General features: G+C 41.8%; 1 protein-coding gene across 1 annotated transcript in view; it reads right to left on the bottom strand.

Moving 5' to 3' along the window:
- Window positions 1–14,023: 14,023 nt before the first annotated feature.
- The window catches only part of FIG4 (FIG4 phosphoinositide 5-phosphatase), a 117,487-nt gene continuing 112,056 nt past the window's right edge, over window positions 14,024–19,454 (bottom strand). Inside the window, exons 22-23 of the mRNA XM_042454290.1 lie at window positions 18,747–18,833; window positions 14,024–16,271 (exon numbers count right to left, since the gene is read on the bottom strand). Coding sequence (XP_042310224.1) covers window positions 16,094–16,271; window positions 18,747–18,833 — 265 coding nt within the window. The 3' untranslated portion in view covers window positions 14,024–16,093. The remainder of the gene's footprint in view (window positions 16,272–18,746; window positions 18,834–19,454) is intronic.

The following is a 19,454-nucleotide window of genomic DNA, read 5'->3' on the forward strand; positions in this document are numbered from 1 at the left end:
GCTATTTTCAATGGAGCCGCGGCAGAGCCGCGGCTTTTTTTCCATTAGCGCCTATGGCAATTCAGGTTACGAAGGTTTTTCGGGTTACGAAATTAGCCGCGGAACGAATTAATTTCGTAACCCGAGGTACCACTGTACAAGCCTCAAAAAGAAAATAGAATAAATATACAGTCGTCCCTTCTGATTTGCGGACTTGGAGTCCACGGTCTTACCCATTTGCAGACAAAATGGTGTGTGCACCCCAGGTGTGCATGCAACACTGTGCACAGGAGTGCGCTGTCATTGAAATGTACGACAACGAATATAGGTGTTTTTCTGGATTATGGGGTGGAGGGGGAGTCCAGAAAGGATCCCCATGATTTGGGAGGGATGACTTTAATAGTACCTTAAACCAGTGGGTTGATTTTGCTCACATCTTTTAATGCTTCTGTTAGGTCTGGTCTGGCTACAAGCAGCCAGACTAGAACACGTAGTTAATATAAAGAGCTAAATCTCAGGCAGGGCATCCTTCACTGGCCTTAAGGAACACAAAATAATCTTCTATGTGCTTCTCAAGACTGAGGTGTAAGAATTTAGGACATGTCTAATTTCTGACTTAATAACGGAAACTTTTTCCAACCAGACTGAAGAGGGACCTCAGAAGAACTGAGACTTCATGCTTCCCAAATACCACTCTTCGGTTAATATAGTATGTGTTCCATTCTCATTAGAGTGATGTATCTAGACAGAATTTTCCTTTCTTTTCAGAGCTCAAATTGCAGTATTATTTTGCTGCAATGATACTTTCAGGCAAAAATGGTTCATGCAGCTTTGCCCCAGGACGCTCTCTGTTCAATTGTCATGCTGGCACCACTGCTTTTTTTTTTTCATTACGTCACTGTCAACCTCACATGACTTCTCATAGGAGAGGAATGGCCATTGATACCAAAAGTTTAGTTCTTTCATAGTCTACATTTATAGAGAGTAGCAGAAACTGCAGGGAAGATGTTTAGCAGGGGAGGAGAAATAGGCAAGCTTGGTAGGGATGTGTGGCATTAGGAGTGTCTGGACTGTTCAATTTAATTTTCACATTACAACTTTTTAAAATCACCTAGCTTAATACAACTTTTCCATGATTTGAATTTTTGAATTGTCCCCCAACTACTGATTTTGGAGTTGCCTTTTCATTAATAAAAGCCTTGCCAGTCTAATAGACCGTATAGGATCATAACTTTCAGAATATATCTTTAAAATATTCCCCCCACCAGAAAAAAAAAAACAGCCTTCTTCAGGGAACTGAGCTAGATTTTATCTTTTTATTATGATGGAGAAATATCACAATGTATGCCACCACTGCATATTTTAATAGTAAGGGCCTAAATACCCTAAAGGCACCATATCCTGCCTGATCTTGGAAGCTAAGCAGGACCAATCCTGGTTAGTGTTTGGATGGGAGCGTGCCAATGAATACCAGGTGCTGAAGGCTATATTGCAGAAGAAGGAACTGGCAAAACTACCTCTGAGTATTCCTTGCCCAAGAAAATCCTATGAAATTCATAAGGACGCCATGAATCCACAGGCAACTTGAAGGCACATAAACACACAAGGAAAAACTGGATCAAAATCATCTTTTGTCAGCTCTCATTTTACAATGAACACTTTGATGTACATTAACATTTTTGTTACACAATAAATCCAGATTTATCACTTGTTCAGTGGCGTGTCTAGAACGAGTATCAGTAATAGACTATTACGGGCAATCTGTCTGTTTTGGATTCATCTGGTTATGGTTCTGCAAAAAAAATTCTGCAGCTGCATAATCTTCCCTATTAAAAGAAACAATTTAAATGATTTTGATTACATAGCTTAGACACAGAAGATAACAAAGTGGGAGGATGAGTAAAGTTCTTTTAAAGAAAGACATTGCATAAGATTTATCAAGGAATATTATGCACATTCTTTCAAAATCAAACGTAGTCATTTTCTAAGCTATGCAGGCAACAGCAGCTCAAAATAGCTGCAATGGCATGGTGCTTTGGATAGTTTTATAACATATTAGTGTATCAATTATGAATGCAACTTTCTCAAATACTGTCCAGGACAAACCAACATTGCTATTTTAAGAAATTATGGTTTCCTGATAGATTGTTAACTAAATGTACTTTCCACTGAAATGCTTGGGTAAACTATAATGATAGATAAAAACATCCTAAAGCAGGATCATTGCCTCTCAGGTCTTGGGCACAGTGAAGTGGCTGCCTTGAGGGGCACATCCTCTGAACTGGAAACAAGGTGTGGAATGGGAAAGCTGTGAGCAAGGTGGCTGTTCAGCCATTTCAGAAGGGCTGGAGAACTGGTACAAAAGCTGGCAAATCACCAAATGATGGTGTCATGGAAGAAGAGGTTATATGGCTTTCTGGGAAACTGATGAGGGACATCATAGATTGGGACTCCAGAAGGCTGGATTTAGCTCAAAGGCCTTGAGGTTTCTCACTGCTAATTTTGCTCAACCTGCTTCTCAATGAATGTACTGTGGTACAGGATTCAGCTAAAGCAAGTTAAAGACCTGCCACCCAATGCAGTTTGTCCCATTGTTAAATAGCTCTCTGTTGGAAATATGTATTAATGAGACTTCAAGTCTTGTTGATTTATGGTGATCCATGAATTTTACAGATGTTTGAAATGGAAGAAATACTTAAAGGTAGATTTCTCTGAATATAGCTTACAGAACTTGGTGGTTCACCCAAACGAGTACTTAACGTATCTGATCCTGCTTACCTTCCAAGATCAGATGGGATTTGGTCCCTTCAAGCTTTCCTCCAATATTCACCCAGTGGTTTCTAATTCTTCCCTTGGGAGCAACCAAGTAAGTCCCTCCTCCATCCCCACTGCAGCTGCTATGGTCCCAGAGGGAGAGAAAAACGGGCAGTGTCTCCTGGATGTCATTCTCTCTTCAACTGTCTCTTCCTTTTCCTTGTGTGTCATGTTTTAGTTAGAGTGTAAGTCTCAGGGCAGGGAACTGTCCAATTAAGTTTGTAAGCCACTCTAGGAGTCTTTTTGGCTGAAGAATGGGATGCAAGCACTCATAAATGAATAAACAAACTAAAAACAGGTTTGTCCCATAGCATTTGAAAATTTGAAAATGACTCTCAATCTCTTTGTCTCTAGGCTGAACATATTTCTCTCTTCCAGCCATTCCTTACAAGATGGTTTCCAGACCACAGACCACTCAACATTTTGTTTACTTTTCTCTCTGTGTGTGTGTGTGTTGTGTGCATTCAAGTCATTTCCAATTTTTCAACCTCCTTCTTAATGTGGCCTTTCAATGTGGCCAGACTCAACATAGAATAGAGTGGAACTCTTATATCTCATGACCTAAGGCCCATTCAAATTATGCAATTAGAGCACTTTGATTTCACTCCTGTGGCAATGTCCTATGAATGTTGAGATTTAAGGTCTAGAAAGGGGTATTAGAATTTTCAGCCAGATAACTCTACTGTGTCACCAAACTACAAACTCTAGGATTCAATGGTTAAAGTGGAATTATGCTGCTCTAATTGCAAAAGGCTCCTGGAAATCATGCTTCTATTAATGTGACCCCAAAATGTACAATTTCTCTCCTTGCTTTTTTTTTTAAGCAGCTGCATGACTCTGGAGATTCTTGCTTGGCCATGAAACCCACTATGTGACCTTGAGCAAGTCCCATGCTCTCAGCCTCAGGGGAAGGCAATGACAAACCCCCTCTGAACAAATCATTGTCAAGAAAACCCCATGATATGTTTGCTATCAGTTCGCCATAAGTTAGAAATGACTTGAAGGCACACAACAGAGAGAGACACATACACTACACTACTGGCAGTTTCTACACGTACATGGTCCAAGACAGATCCTACATTTGTGTCTTGCTTTGTTTCTTTGACCCAAAAGCATGACTTTACATTTGTCTCTGTTAAATCCTGTTAGTGTCAGCACATTGTTCCAGCCTGTCTAAGCCCTCTTGAATCATGATCTGGTCTTCTGGGGTGTTGTCTATGTCCTTTAGATTTGTGCCATCTGCAAATTTGAAAAGTAACACTTCTATGCCCTATCCAGTTGACTTATTAACATGCTGAAGAACACAGGATCCAGTAAAGAAAATGAGGAGAAATAAGTTTTGTGCTGAAGCTATATTGATATTGGCAAAGTATACAATAAGAGTTAAAATGTGATTGTGATTATTTGTTGTGTGGCAAATAATCACAGTGAAGCAAAGCTATGGCAGTACAGAAATTATGTATATATTTTAAAGGACTAGAAAAATACCAGTTCCCAAATATATGTGTGGAGACTTGCACACTGGTAGCTATTGTGCTTTTGAACCCCTGCCCCTTTCTTGTTGATTAGTACATCCAGTTTCTGTTCCAGCTTTATTACATTATCTCATCAAGGCTTCCCAGGCTGACAAAGCTGGAAAATGAAATTTAAATGTTATTTTTACATCTTGGGTCAGGTAAGGCAATGATCACATGTCCCTTCAAGAGAATACAATCATGTTAAAATGTCAGTTTTCATGGCTCTTCAGAATACTTTGGCTGAATCTACAAGGTAGATTAAAAGGGTTAATTCCTCTCCATTCCTCCCTGGTCAATTGTAGAAATGTAAGATCTACAATATATGCAACTGCAAAATAGTAAATATCTTTAATTATTTAAATTCATTCTATAAAATCATTTTGTTCAGGAATCACTTGCAGAAGAAATAGACTACCTCTAACTTTGAAAAGGCACTTGTAACAGGCAGCTTCTACCTCATTATATGTTTTGAACTCATTGATGGTAATATGTAGATGAGGTCACACATGGGCAGCCACTTTCTACTTCTGTCCTCTGTTTCCTTATATTTTTTACCCAGGACTTATTAGAAATCCAAAATGGTAATGGCTTCAGGCATCAATGTATAAAATCAAAGCATTCATCTAGACACCTTTTCTCTCACAGACGGGAGATGAAAAGTGGCATTTCTGAGAAGGTTGCCCTGCTTCTCAACGAAATAATGGAGTTCAACACCTGTTTAACTATCATGGCTCCAAGCTATGGAATCCTGGGATTTATAGTTTGTTGTGGCACCAGGGTGCTCTGGCAGAGGAAGCTAAATTTCTTACAAAACTAACACAAAACAGATGCAGCCACAGAGTTTCCAATCATATGTGTTGTGCTAGTTAAATAGATTCAGCAGGTTTTTGAGTACTGCATTTACCTGTAAGCTTGCAATTTATTTATTGTATTTGTTTATTATTATTATTATTATTATTATTATTATTATTATTATTATTGTAGTTTTTATACAACATAAGTCAGTAATTAACAATTAGTCATACATCATACACAATCTATATACTCTCTATCTATACAACATTTTCTTTCTTAAATTTATTTTACATCTGCTCTCTTAGCAGCATTTACCTTCCATTCTAACTCATTATTCATAACGTTTTTAAATGCTAAATTATTTTTCCATTCTGCAGCGCGCCCGTGTTTTACGTGGGCACACCATACATACGCAGCTTTCAGCATATGCTGAAAGCTGTGCCAGAAGAACCTGTTGCGCATCCCGGAATAATTAATGGGGTGTGTGCCCACGGCGCACATGCGCTGCCATGCTACCACATGCCGAGGCACAAGCCCCATTAGTTCCTATGGTGCGTCAGCATACATTCATTTCCCCTTACGCAGAGGGATCCAGACTGGATCCCTGTGTAAGGGGAGGGTGCGCTGTATTCCCATTCTTCAATATAATCTTCATCTCTTATCCAGACGGTATAGGATTACTATGTTTGTTTCCTTCATTTTATATACTATATATATGCATATTTATTTTGAAATATATATATATATATATATATTTACATTTCATAATTTCTTCTTATCCTTTTCCCCCACAATGTGGATACTTTCTTCCATTTCTCCTCATTTTGCTGGGTTGTCTTTCCATTAACATACATGGATAAACTATTCATAACTATATTTATTATATTTGAGAATAATTATTGCTCTACTCATTTTTTTTTCCTCCCTTCCTTCCCATAACTTTCAGGTTTTCTTGTGGATTGAAAACAGAAGTGATCCAACAAGTAAACTGGCACATGCTACCTGTTCTCTTCTACTTGGCTCTTTTAACACATAAGAAGGGGCAAACATACCTTCCCATACCTTCTACTGTCCTGATTTTTCAGGGACATACCTGATGAGTCTTCTCTGGAACCACTCTTTCAGCTGCTTTTAAAATATCTGTTTCCATCTCCTCCCCAACTTTTCCTCTTCGCCTCCAGCTTACTTACATTGCTGCAAACTGAGCACCCTTCTCAGCAGGCATAGGCAAAAGCAAACTGCTGCAGCCTCTCCTGGCTTGTGTGTTCTTCCTCATTAATAATTTTTGCCATCCTGACCACACTCTGATGTTGCTTGGTCACATTTGTCCTTGTGAAATGTTGGAGACTATACCTTCCATCCATGGTGCATTTATTGTTACATGCAAATCAGAACTCCTAGTTTGTCTCTCCTCAGAGTCCAGAAGTCCAGAAGAGATCATGGTTTATGGTTCTGGCTTATCTGGGCAAAGGCAAGCTGGAGTTTCTGATTTTTACATGATAAACTTCCCATAACTGGGGCAGTCTATGATTTGTTTGCCTTCTCCTACTTGCAGGAATAGCCAAGCTGCAGGCCTCAATATACGACTAGAGCACAATAAACCAAGGTTCTCCGGGAACCCTATGTTAATTTTACATTTAACCTGGCCCTTTATTGTGCATCATCCTGCAACTTACAAGGTCCTGAAATTTTGCAGGCATGAACTGAATACAGGAAATATAGGATGGTAGTAGCCAAATAATGTTATTCACTCAGTTCAAGTCTGAGAGATAGCCATTAAAATTAAACGTAGGTAGAGGCAGATAACAAACTTATTTACATTAACCCAAGTATCTTGGGATTTACGGGAGAACAGTAACTACTGTACCACAAAATGCAAATTTGTATGACTGTAGGGAAGAAGCAGTTGTTTAATCAAAATAAAAATCACCACTATGCTAAATTGCTGCTTAATAGCAACTACACCAGACAAGTCAATTGCTGAGACCAAAATGGGCCAGTATTGGAACAAATGGTAATTGCCTATGCAAGCAGGTAGAACAGCCAAAGGCATGGCAGAACAGAGATCATTCCAACCACAGCCTTTTCAAATGCAGCTAAGAGGAAAAGATTCTGTACTATGGCAAAATGAACATTTGTCAAATGAACAGTAATAGCTGTATTCAATTTACTGGGAGGAAACACAATCATGTATACTGATATTCATTGTCGGAAGCTAATAATGGTTAACACATACTTGTAGAGATCTTCAATTTCCACAGAAAAACTAAACAAAAAACCCTAACCCATACTCAGTATTCTGAGAAGTTTATACTTGATGATGATAAAGATCCTACATAAATTGTATTTTTACTGCCGTATTTTCCATTTTTATCAGTTGAACTATTATACTATTATTCTGAGTTTCAGTGCTTTTCCAGGGCAAATATACACATTCTTTTACAATTTCTTACACTGATTCCCTATGTAGGAAATATTGATTTATTGCAATTTGACGTGCTTTTTATTCTGGAAAAAAATGTTATGCTGTTCACAAGGAAATTAGTCTGTAGAGTTCATTTTAAATACAGAATAACTGTAATACTGGCACACTACAATAGTTCTTTATGGTGAATAATGTCTACCTGCAAAGACTATGCTTACACTAACTTTAATACAAAATATGTTTGATACAAGTACTATAATGTATAAATACTTATAAAAGCAAACACACAGTGATTAGGAACATAATAAATAAATAAATAAATAAATAATTTATTTTTATACCGCCCTTCCATAGATCAGGGCGGTTGACAGCAAAATATCAAATAAAAACACAACATATACATCAGGGTTAAAACAATTACACACAAACAGAATAAAACCCCCGTTAGCCAGTCTTCTTTGCCACAGAAGAAGAGGGGAGGCCCACTGGACTTTTAGTTGGGGAATGCAAGCTGAAATAGAAAGGTTTTTAGGTCCTTTCTAAATTGGGCCAGGGAGGTGGCCAAGCGGAGCTCTGTGGGCAGCGTGTTCCAAAGGGCCGGGGCGGCGATGGAAAAAGTCTTCCTCGCGGTGGAGGTCAACCTAGCCCCTGGCACCCTAAGTAATTGCTGCCCAGATGTTCTGAGGGTGCGGGACGGAATGTACGGGGAGAGGCGGTCCTTCAGGTATCCTGGGCCCAAGCCATTTAGGGCTTTATAGGTCATCACCAACACCTTATATTGTGCCCGAAAGCGAATAGGCAGCCAATGCAGATCTTTAAGCACCGGTGTAATATGGCTGGCCCTGGAAGTTCCAGTGACCAGTCTGGCTGCCATATTCTGTACCATTTGTAGCTTCCGGGTTTGGTATAAGGGTTGCCCCATGTAGAGTGCGTTGCAGAAATCCAATCTCGAGGTTACCAGAGCATGTACTACCGTTTCAAGGTCCCTCTGGGCCAGGTATGGGCGCAGCTGGCGAATAAGCCGAAGCTGATAACAGGTGTTCTTGACCGTTGCATTCACCTGAGCAGTCAGGTGAAGCGACGAGTCAAGAAGCACCCCCAGACTGCGCACAGAGTCTTTCACAGGGAGCGTGACCCCGTTCAGGACAGGTGGAACTACCGCCATTCCTGGACCAGGGGAACCTATCATAAGTACCTCCGTTTTCTCTGGATTCAGACTGAGTCGGTTTTCCCTCATCCAGCCCATTACTGACTCCAGGCACGCCACGAGAGGAGAGACGCCATCCTCAGTCACTGCATCAGTCGGAGACATAGAGAAGACTATTTGGGTGTCATCAGCGTACTGATAACCCCGTGCCCCATATCTCCGGATGATATCTCCCAGCGGTTTCATGTAAATGTTAAAGAGCATGGGAGACAGATTGGCCCCTCGAGGGACCCCAGTTATAAGGGCCCTCTCATCAGAGCACACGTCTCCCAGCTGCACCATCTGGGACCTCCCAGAGAGGTAGGACCGGAACCACTGGAGTGCAGTGCCCCCGATTCCCACCTCTGCCAGGCGCCCCAGAAGGATACCATGGTCTATGGTATCGAAAGCCGCTGAGATGTCCAAGAGCACCAACAGGGACACGCTTCCCCTGTCGATGCCCAGATGGAGATCATCGACCAAGGCGACCATGGCCGTCTCAACCCCGTAACTCGCCCGGAAGCCAGTTTGAAATGGGTCCAGATAATCCGTTTAGTCCAAGACCGCCTGAAGCTGGATTGCAACCGCCCTCTCGATCACCTTCCCCAAAAATGGCAGCAGCGAAACTGGCCGATAATTGTTATGTACCAGGGGGTCAAGGGAGGGCTTTTTTAATAAAGGTTTTACTATGGCCAATTTTTGTTCAGATGGAAATTGCCCTTCCCTCAAAGATGTATTAATAATCCGGCGTAACAATAAAGTTACCGCCGGTCCCCCCTGGGCCGCTAGCCATGAGGGACAGGGATCGAGAGAGCAAGTTGTCTTCCGAACATTTCCGAGGATCTTGTCCACATCATCGGTACTTACCAACTCAAACCAATCCAGTTTAATGGAGTCCACGGAGGCTCTGGACGCCTCTACCCTAGGTTCTGCTTGAATGTCGGCGTTAAGACCTTTGCTTATCCGAGAGGTTTTATCCGCAAAGAAGTTATTAAATTGGTCACAGCAGGCCTTAGAAGGTTCAAGGATCTGGTTTGGGGCAGGAGGGAGCTGAGTTAGCTCCCAGACCACCCTGAACAACTCTGCTGGACGCGACTCCGCGGACGCGACACGAGCACCATAGAACGAATTCTTAGCTGCTCGTATCGCCTCTCCGTAGTCCTCTAACAGTTGGTCTAGGAGAGCCTTGTCGTCTAAGTGAAGGTGTTTCCACCAATGGCACTCTAGCCGTCGCAGTTCCCGCTTCCTTACCCGGAGATCTTCCGTATACCAGGGCTTACGCTTGGAAGCGGGCCTGAGAGGGCGCTTGGGAGCGATACTGTGTATAGCCCTAGAGAGACCGGTATTCCAGATACCAGTCAGGGCATCAACAGAGTCGCCGTCACTTCCAACCATGTACCCCTCTAAAGCTTCCTGGAACCTTTTGGGTTCCATCAGCCTTCGAGGGTGGACCATCCTAACAGGTCCGCCACCCCCGGGGGGGATCTGGGTAGAGACCTTGATTTCTGCCTCCACCAGGAAATGATCCATCCATGACAGGGGGGAAACATTAGTTATTTCCGCCCACGGATTTTCTGCATCCAAACAGAAGACCAAATCAAGAGTATTACCCGCACAATGCGTAGGACCCACTATCAGCTGGGACAGGCCCATGGCCGCCATGGTTTCCATGAATTCCCGAGCCGCACCGGGTGGAACATAGCTGGCCGTGAGGGAGATGTTGAAGTCACCCAGGACAAGTAGCCTGGGTGTCTCCAGCATCAGTTCAGCGACCAGCTGTGTCAGCTCGTTAAGGGAGTCCGCTAATGGCCGATACACTAACAGAATCCCCAGACTGTCCCTAGCCTTTAGGGTCAGGTAAATACACTCAATATAGGACGTCTGTCGGATGTGGTTCCTGGTGAGGGACAAGGTGTTCCTATGTATCAAGGCCACACCCCCCCCACCCACTTAACCTGGGCTGGTCCTTCACCGAGAACCCAGCAGGCAGGGCCTGAGCCCACACAGCGTCTCCTTCAGGCCCAAGCCAGGTCTCGGTAATGCAAGCCAGGTCGCAATTACTGTCCTCCAACAGGTCGTGGAGGATGTGGGGCTTGTTGTTAATCGACCTGGCATTGCACAGGAGCAGCGACAGGGTTTGTGGCACGGTTGGAGTGACCCTCAGGTCCCTTAGGTTGGGAGGGGGACAGGAAGGGGAGATAGATATGACGCATCGATCTCGCCTTCCCCTGGAATGCAAGCCCCTTCTCCCACCGCCATACCTCCCCCTGCCCCACACTACCTCAATGGGAGCTCCGCTCTTGACGATGTTATCCCTCTCCTCCCCAGCCCATGCATCCCCCACATCCATAACCTCCCCCCGCCCCTCTCCAGCAATTAAGAGAGCAGAGGTTAGCCACCTCAGGCATCCTCTGCTCTATGGCTAACCCACAACCTCCCTAACCCGATAAAAACTGCGCAGTTGCGCAGCTGCACGGTGGTAACACTGCGGAGTTCCGCAGCGGTCCCCTATGCAGTCCGTGGGCGGCACTCCCGGGGTGGTGCGCAGATGCGCACCTCCGACACCCCAGGAGGAGGCCGCCCGGCAGAACGCGGCTCCGGCAGCGACAGTGGTCCAGTGAGGGGGCGGAGGGGGCGGGGCAGGAAGGTCCGGTTGCCCGGCTTTATGCTCGCCGCTCTCACCTGGCGAGCCTCCTCCTTGCCTTCCCCCCAGGTGTCCCTTAAAGGGCCCTCTCACCAGCTGCCGCCAAACGCCAAAGCAGCTGTAAGAGTCCCACAGCGGTCCCCTATGCAGTCCGTGGGCGGCACTCCCGGGGCGGTGCGCAGATGCGCACCTCCGACACCCCGGGAAGAGGCCGCCCGGCAGAACGCGGCTCCGGCAGCGATGGTGGTCCGGTGAGGAGGCGGAGGGGGCCCTAAATGTTCTGTTTCATGGCATCTTGATGAAACATATTTAAAGACTCTCACCTACAATCTATCATGTCCTTGGAGAGTTCTGCTTTGTGACTTTCTCAGTGAAAACAGCCACAAACCACTCAGTCTGTACCTTTTAAAATAGCATTCCACTACCACATCTCTTAAAATGTTTAAGTGCATGTTTTAAAATGTAGATTAATTTCATAGTGCACAGAATGAATCGATGTGTGGAATGGGGTTCTATTGACTTTCTTCATCATGTTAATAAACTAACTGTATGTTTACAGAAAATTAACCTAGCAATTTGCCACCAATTTGCTAGCACATCCCCTTGCCACCTGGGGTACCAAATTTCTGAACTAATTTTGCAGTTTTAATGCAGCAAGCTGGACTCTCCTCAAAACGGAGGCTTCTGCAACCTTGCCTTACAGGTGAATCCATGCGCTAAGATTTTTTGCTTCCTCCTTGAATCGACTAGCATAGTTTCTTTCACGTAAAAGCACACATTAAAATATGGTAAAGAAATGGGACAAATGAAGCACTCTGGTGCTTATTAACAAAGCAGTGAGTATGGTGTAAAAAAAGTATGCCTCCCCGATTTATTAAGAACGCCAATTTGTGGATTGCGACTGCAGACAAAGCAAGCTGTTATTTTCCAAGCACAGGGACTGTTGCTGTCCCAGAAACCCACTTGGTTTTCCTGGGAAGGAGTAGGAAGTCCAGAAGGGAAATCAGGTTGGCTAGTGGAGGGTTGGGCTCAGCAGGAAGTGAAGTCTTCACTCTGGTCCACTCCTACCCTATATAAGCAGCATCACCCACACCAGTAGTTAGTCAGCTTCAACTATTGCTTCTAGCCCTTCTCTCTGTTTGGAGGGTTTTATATAGACAATTGTCAGAGGTGTCACACTGCTAATATTGTCACAGCTTTGGGCAGTTTTGGAATGAAGGCACAGATCCCGTTTGGTAGAAAATACAGCCCATGCATTTCCATCTCTATCCCTTCCTCTTTTTGATCTTTAAAGAAGTCTTTAATTAGAGTCCTATAATGTAGCCAATTTACTTATTCCTTGTTGCTGCAATTGTTCTATTGGTTTTATTTGTACTTTATTATTGCTTGTTGTTAGGCATTCTTCATATTTAATCCAACTGTAGTTCCCCTGGAATTCATTTTTGTGATGAGCCTCCTGGGGGGAGGTCCATCTTGGGATTTTAGTCTAAAAAAACTTTTTGTAACTTTTCCAAACTCTAAATATAGCTTTCCTTAGCATGTGGGCATTAAATTCTTTATCCTTCTGGTCATAACATAAATGTGCATGCCATCCAAGTTTCATGTTTGCACCCTCTAGGTTTAATAATTTTTGGTCATCTAATACAATCCAATCTCTGGCCCATAGGAGTAAACATGCGTTGTAATATAGTTCCAAATTAGGAAGTCCCAATCCTCCATTCTCCTTTCTGTCCTGCAACACCTTAGTTTTTATTCTTGGTTTCTTCTCTTTCCATAAGTAATTGTTTATATCCTTATTCCATTTCCTAAATACAGTTTTGTTCAATAATATGGGAAGGGTTTGAAATAAAAATAAAATCTTTGGTAGGACGCACATTTGGACTGTTGCTATTCTTCCTAATAGTGATAGGTGTTTATTATTCCAATTATCTAACTAAAGAGGAGTCTCTTTAAAGGGACCTGGGAGTGTAGGTAGTGTAGGAGCATGGGTAAATAAAAGCTTGGATTCAGATCCATGCTGTGATCCAAGCCTATTCAGTGGTAACCACTAAAGTTATGACTTTTTCCATTCCAGCAAAATGTGATCTGTGCTCATTGTTGCTAAATGCAAAACCTCACAGTCATCATTGGCTCTGCAAAACACAAAAACTGTCAGCAAAAATAGTCAATGGACTTCAAATTCTGAGTATTGATGACTTACTGCTATGAGCAACCAGATCCCTCCTTTATTAAGATCTTGAATAACTCTTTTTTTTCCCTCAGGACCCAATAGTGATTTGAGTTAATGTAATAATTCTGGGCTTTGATCAATTCAGTACCCTTCTTGTTATCTGTCATGAGATCACCAACATTGGCTGAGCATTGTAGGACAACAGGCTTCCCATTTTCTTCTTTAAGTAAGAAATGTACACAGATAGACTAGGAAAATGCTCTTGGTTTTAGAGAAAAGATTAGAATGGTCTGAACATTTGGAGCTCATTTGTTGCCCCATTTGCAAGGTATTGATTTCAAATGTGCTTAGCAGACTTCAAACCCTTATTAACAAACAGCATAACATCACTGCGCTGCAGAATTTGTTTCAGCAAATAATTAAATGGGGAAATCTATCTACCTGTAGCTTTACAAAGATCTCTATTTCTATGAAACAACATTTATACATTTCCATTTTCTTTGTATAAGCAGTTTGATATGTTGCACTTTATTTTTGTTTGGTACATCTATTAAATTATTTACAGAAACAAAATGTAATGTACAGAAAGGACCAACTCTTAGAAGTCAGCCCTATATATGACTTTTAAAAAAAATTTAAAGAAGCATTTTTGACAAATACAGAAAGAACAATGATATTTTTACATTACAGTATGGAGTAGAAAAAGGTAAATTACACGTAACATCTTTCCTTTTTGTTAGCAATCACTCCTGTGCTTATGGAATCTGTCTCTACCATTTACAACTAGGCAGAGTTTTGTAAAGAGAAATGGAGATCATAGATAGGCAAGTATCAGAGCATGTATACTCCTTTAAAGTAATTCACCATTCTTTTCTCTTTATAAAGTAAATGTTTGGTTACACTGTGTTTGGCTTTTCAAAATTTAAAATACTGCTATATGCTCTCTAAATGAAACTCAGGAACATCGGGAATCTTTGGAATGGGCAGATTCAACTGAGATCTAAAATATCTTAAATGAAGTGATACGGGGTTCTTGAAGAAATAATCAGCTGAATACCCCCACAATCGCAAAGTTGTTCCTGTACTACCTGCTTCCTACTAGGATATTGTTTATAGCATCATATACGGTGCTTCTCAAAGCAAGTGCCTATTGACATGCCACTTGTTGCTTGCCCTTGAAAACACAATCTGGCTGTTACCCCACATGAAATAGGTTGTAGCTTACTAGAGGCTACACCTGGTTGCCACCTATGAAATCCTGTCCCAATGAGGACATGGGAAGGCTTGTGGGAAGTCCTTCAACCAACCTATTGGTCTCTTTCCATGATGCTTCTGCTGTAGCAATAAATCCCTGCTACCACACTTCACAATGTTTTCCTACAAAATGCCATTTGAGGTCAAGATCATTCTTGTGGCAAAAATCTAATTAGCAGGTGGCAGCCTCCTTAAAAGAAAGAGATTCTGCAGGTGTAAGTAGTGGCTTGTGGAGAATCAGACTAATTTGGCTTAAGAGTAGAGTGTAATTTAACTGCTTAATGTCAAAGTAAGACACCCATTAACAGGAGGAAACAGAAATCCAAATATAGAGTGTTTCCCAAAGAACAGGATGCTTATGGAGAAGAAAGAAACTCTTTACGTCAGGTGATAGATATGCTGATTCTCTTATTCCTTGATCTACTATTAACATAATTTACATATGGGGCAAGAAAACACTTATATTCTAGAATTACAGCCTTTCCACAGACAAACAGGCACATAAATGCAGTAATCCATCTCTCTCAAGCCACAGCATGTTCTCAGCTTTATTACCTAATCACAAAACACATCACTGCTTTATCAAATGAAATTTTAATGACACTCAGCTCTGACAGGGAAGCTTTAGAAATTACTTGGCAGCATGCAAGAATGTTTCTAGAGAGGCCTCTGGGAGTCTGCCCACAGCGGCTAGTGGGAGAGGAATGGGCCAAACACCAAGTGCCATTTCTATTCTCAGTATGAATACTTAACCTGCTGGCTCTTCTTCGTTTCCTGCTATCAAGGAAAATTCACCACACAAGTTTTTTCAAATGTCCTCAAATCAGGCCTTACAAACATCTTGCTGCAAGTATCTCATACCTGCTCTTTTCTCTCAAAGTATTCTGGCTGAAACAGATACTGGATACATAAGTTCTAATTAGACAAATTCAAAAAGGCTAAAAACTTCAGAATAATAGAAAAGGAATTGCAACCATGCCCGCTGAATGTGTACCTATTTTCTTCACTGTTCATTTAAGCTGACTCACACAATATACACAACTGAGAATAACGTAAGTAAAGTGGGCACTTTCCAGACCATGTCAACATCTATCCTCTTTGTCATTTCAAAATGTTGGATTCTGTGTTTTAATATACACTTAATTCACATAAGAAAATACAACAGTGCTGCAAAGTCATACACAACCCTTGATATGAGAAAACTATATACACAAGAGGCATCCATGGTGCATTCCTGCTGACAGCCTTTTCAAGGCATTTTGGGGACTGAGTGATACAGTGTCCAGGGGAACTGAGCATAGCCATTTGTTCACATATATCTGTTTCTAATATATTCTCGATACAGAAGGATGTCATCTTTTCCCAGAGGCTGCATGATGCCCTTTGCCGCCTGGATATGAGCATGAAAGATCTCAATAGATTTTCTGTCGACTTTAGGAGGCTGGACTTCATAAATGTTGTCCTGGGAGAAAGCAGAGATGTGTGTTCTGGAAAAGCAACAAATACATAAACAAACAAAAACAAAGAAACAGAAAAGCAAACAGAAATAGCATTAAATTAAAATGACAAGTCAGATATTCTACCTATGTATATACAAGGTGGGTGAGTGATACAGTTTATATGTTTTAGGGATTTTTGTGGTGGGACATGTTTATGCAGCAATTCAGAAGACACTTTCCTGATTAAAGTGTATTGCACTGAACTCTGGTGCCCCAAAAAACTCAATATATAGGACTGAACACTGGGAAGTAATGAGGAGGGCTGAAATAATTTCCTGGGTCTTAATGGATTTGCATCCATATTTTTCAGGCTCCATCTTCCTACTGTGGCACCTCATAGTCTCCAAAAATGTCTCACTGAAAGTGAAGAACACATTTGAGAGGTATCCAGTGCCATATGATGGGAACTCTGTATGCTGGAATGCTTTAGATGGGTGTTTAGAATCTCTGTATCTCTGTAAATAAGGTTTACATTTTCAGAGTTATTGTAACAATTCTCTTTATGTTAAAAACTAACAGATGAGAAACTACATTTACTTTTCAATGGTTTTAGTCCATTTATTTCCTTCAACTTTATTTAGCTATTAAAATGTGTTGCAATTTGCATACTGTATGTTTTACTGCAAGAAAATGTGAAATATTTTATCTGATGGTATCTTAGAAACAATAGCTACATCTAAGCAGAAAAAAAGTCATGTTTTGGCAATAAAAATTACATCACACGTACTGTTCTAATAGAACTCTGTAACTGTATTTTGCTCTTTCAAGACTTTCCTTAAAATATAAATTGTCATGCTGCATGAAGACAAGAGAGGGGAAGGTTTATATTGTGTGTGAAGATTATCTATCTCCCTTTAGGGAAGATCCTATTTTTTCTCATAATGGCCAACCAGCTGTTAATGGAAAGGCCACACACGGATTATACAATGAAAATGAAATATTCCCTGACATTATCAACTCCCAGTCACACTGGCTTAGTGCAATCCACAGCCTCTATGACCAAAGAGGACAAAGCATGCATGCAACCTCAACTGAACCTGAGTGGCTCAGATGAGAAGCTGCTTCATATCTTCTCATATCTGTCCACAAGGAGAAGAGAAACACTTTGATCACTGATTGTTGAAATGTCACAGGCTGGAGTCAGCATGAGAATTCCCCACCTCTTGTACTAAGGATGACATAAAATACTGCAGTAAGCTTATAGCTTTTGTGTGTGTGTGTGTGTGTGTGTGTGTGTGTGTGTGTGTGTGAACACAGCAACTTAGGTGCAAAAGGAACAGACTGGGAAACCTTGAAGAAAAGTGAACATACTTTGAGAAAGAGCTGTCTTGCTTGTGACATGTATACTCTTGTGTGAGAAATGAGTTTGTAACTTCAAAATCTTGGCTATGTCTTTCATTCCTTTCTTTCCTTTATCCTCCAAATTCAGTCAACTGTCAAATCATGTCATTTCCTTTACAGCACTGCAAAAATACTGCCCTCTTTCTATCCCCTTAGCAAAAACTTTGGTCATGCTTCAGTCAGCTTTTAAAACTGCTCCTTCTGGTCTCACATTCTCTAAGCTTTGTCCCCTCATATCTATCCAGCACTCTTTTCCCTTGCTGACATCTCTGCTTAAAACCCTAGTGACTTCCTCTTTGTTCTCCTTTATAACTGATGCCAAGAATGCTGTAGTAGCACTGAATCATTGTCTGGGTGCAATAAAGGGCTGGATGCAGGTGAACAGACTGAAGCTTAATTCAGACATGACAAAAGTGATATTGGTCAGTAAGAAAAGAAACCTGGGACTTGTTCTGGATGGGGTTGCTCTCCCTCTGAAAGATCAGGTTCATAACTTGGGGGTGCATGGGGACTCAGCACTGTTCCTGGAAAGCCAGGCTACTGCAAGGCCAGGAGTCCCTTTAACCTGCTTTGGCTGGTGTACCAGCTGTGTCCTTTCTTGGGGAAGGCAGATCTAGCCATGATGGTTCATGTCTGAATGGGCTAGTGCAGCAGTTCTTAACCTGTGGTTTGTGTATCCCCACAAGGGGTCTGCAAAGGCTTGCAGGCAACAACATGACAGGAGCCAAGGCAAAGGCTGGCTGAGCCTGCAAATTACCTGTCACCTGGCCACTCGTCTGCAGGAAGGAGGTGGGCTGAGAGCAGCCAAGCTGGCAGCCAACCAGCCAGGCTTGCCCCTCTCTACATCTCTCCTCTTTTCCATCCTGAAGCAGTCCAGTCTCCTATCAGAAATGCTTCAACATCTTTCACAGAATCTTAGAGCTGAAAGTTTTTGGCTTTCACATGTCACATTAGATTTTACCAGCTGTTTTATGCCATGCATAGAAACAGAGCAGTCCTGGAAACTGCAGGGTCCCATTAAAATATATGAATACTCCACTGAACAATAGTTAACCCAAGTGAGAAGGAGACTGGGAAAGACACTTTAGAACAATGTGAATACATAGAATGACCAGTACTTACAAATTTATAACCCCATCTAAGTGTCTAGAACAAAGAGATTGATGACTCTTGTCTTGCTTGTGTTGACTCTGCCCCAATTGAACAAACCTAGGAATAGAAGCAGAAAAAACACAATGGGAAAAGAACTTTCTGAAATAATGAAGATAACATGTCTCTTGCAGACTCTGTAAGAGCCATGCAGTTTTTAGTAAGGGACATCAAGTTCCATTAAGGACAGCTGGAACATACACACCCTTTCCCTGAAAATAATATTATTGGTGAGTAATGCTGAAGTTCTGTACTATTTTTTTTAAATGCTGACTTTAGTGTAGGTAATTTGAAAACTTTTAAGGCTTCTTTTTTTAATGAAGGTCACTGAAAGCAAATAAGATAGAGGACAGTATCACTATAGTTAATTGGTGGTTGTTAATTGGTCATTGTATTTACATCGTGACTCTGACCAAGGACAATATCACACCACACTGTTATTGAGCTTTTGTTCCACTTTAATGCTATGTGTGCCTCCATTGGAATTCTGGGGTTTGTAGTTTTATGAGGCCTAAAAGCTCTCTGGTTGAGAATGCTAAAGGCTTCTCACTAGAGTGCAAATCCCCAGATTTCACAGGAGGCATTCATACTTGTAAAAGTGAAATAATAGTGTTGTACCAGAGTAGTGTGATAGTGTCCTTAGCCAGAGTCACAGATTGAACAACCAAACAACTTATCATG

Source organism: Sceloporus undulatus, chromosome 1, assembly GCF_019175285.1.
Source record: "Sceloporus undulatus isolate JIND9_A2432 ecotype Alabama chromosome 1, SceUnd_v1.1, whole genome shotgun sequence".
In the NCBI taxonomy this organism is placed as follows: Eukaryota; Metazoa; Chordata; class Lepidosauria; order Squamata; family Phrynosomatidae; genus Sceloporus; species Sceloporus undulatus.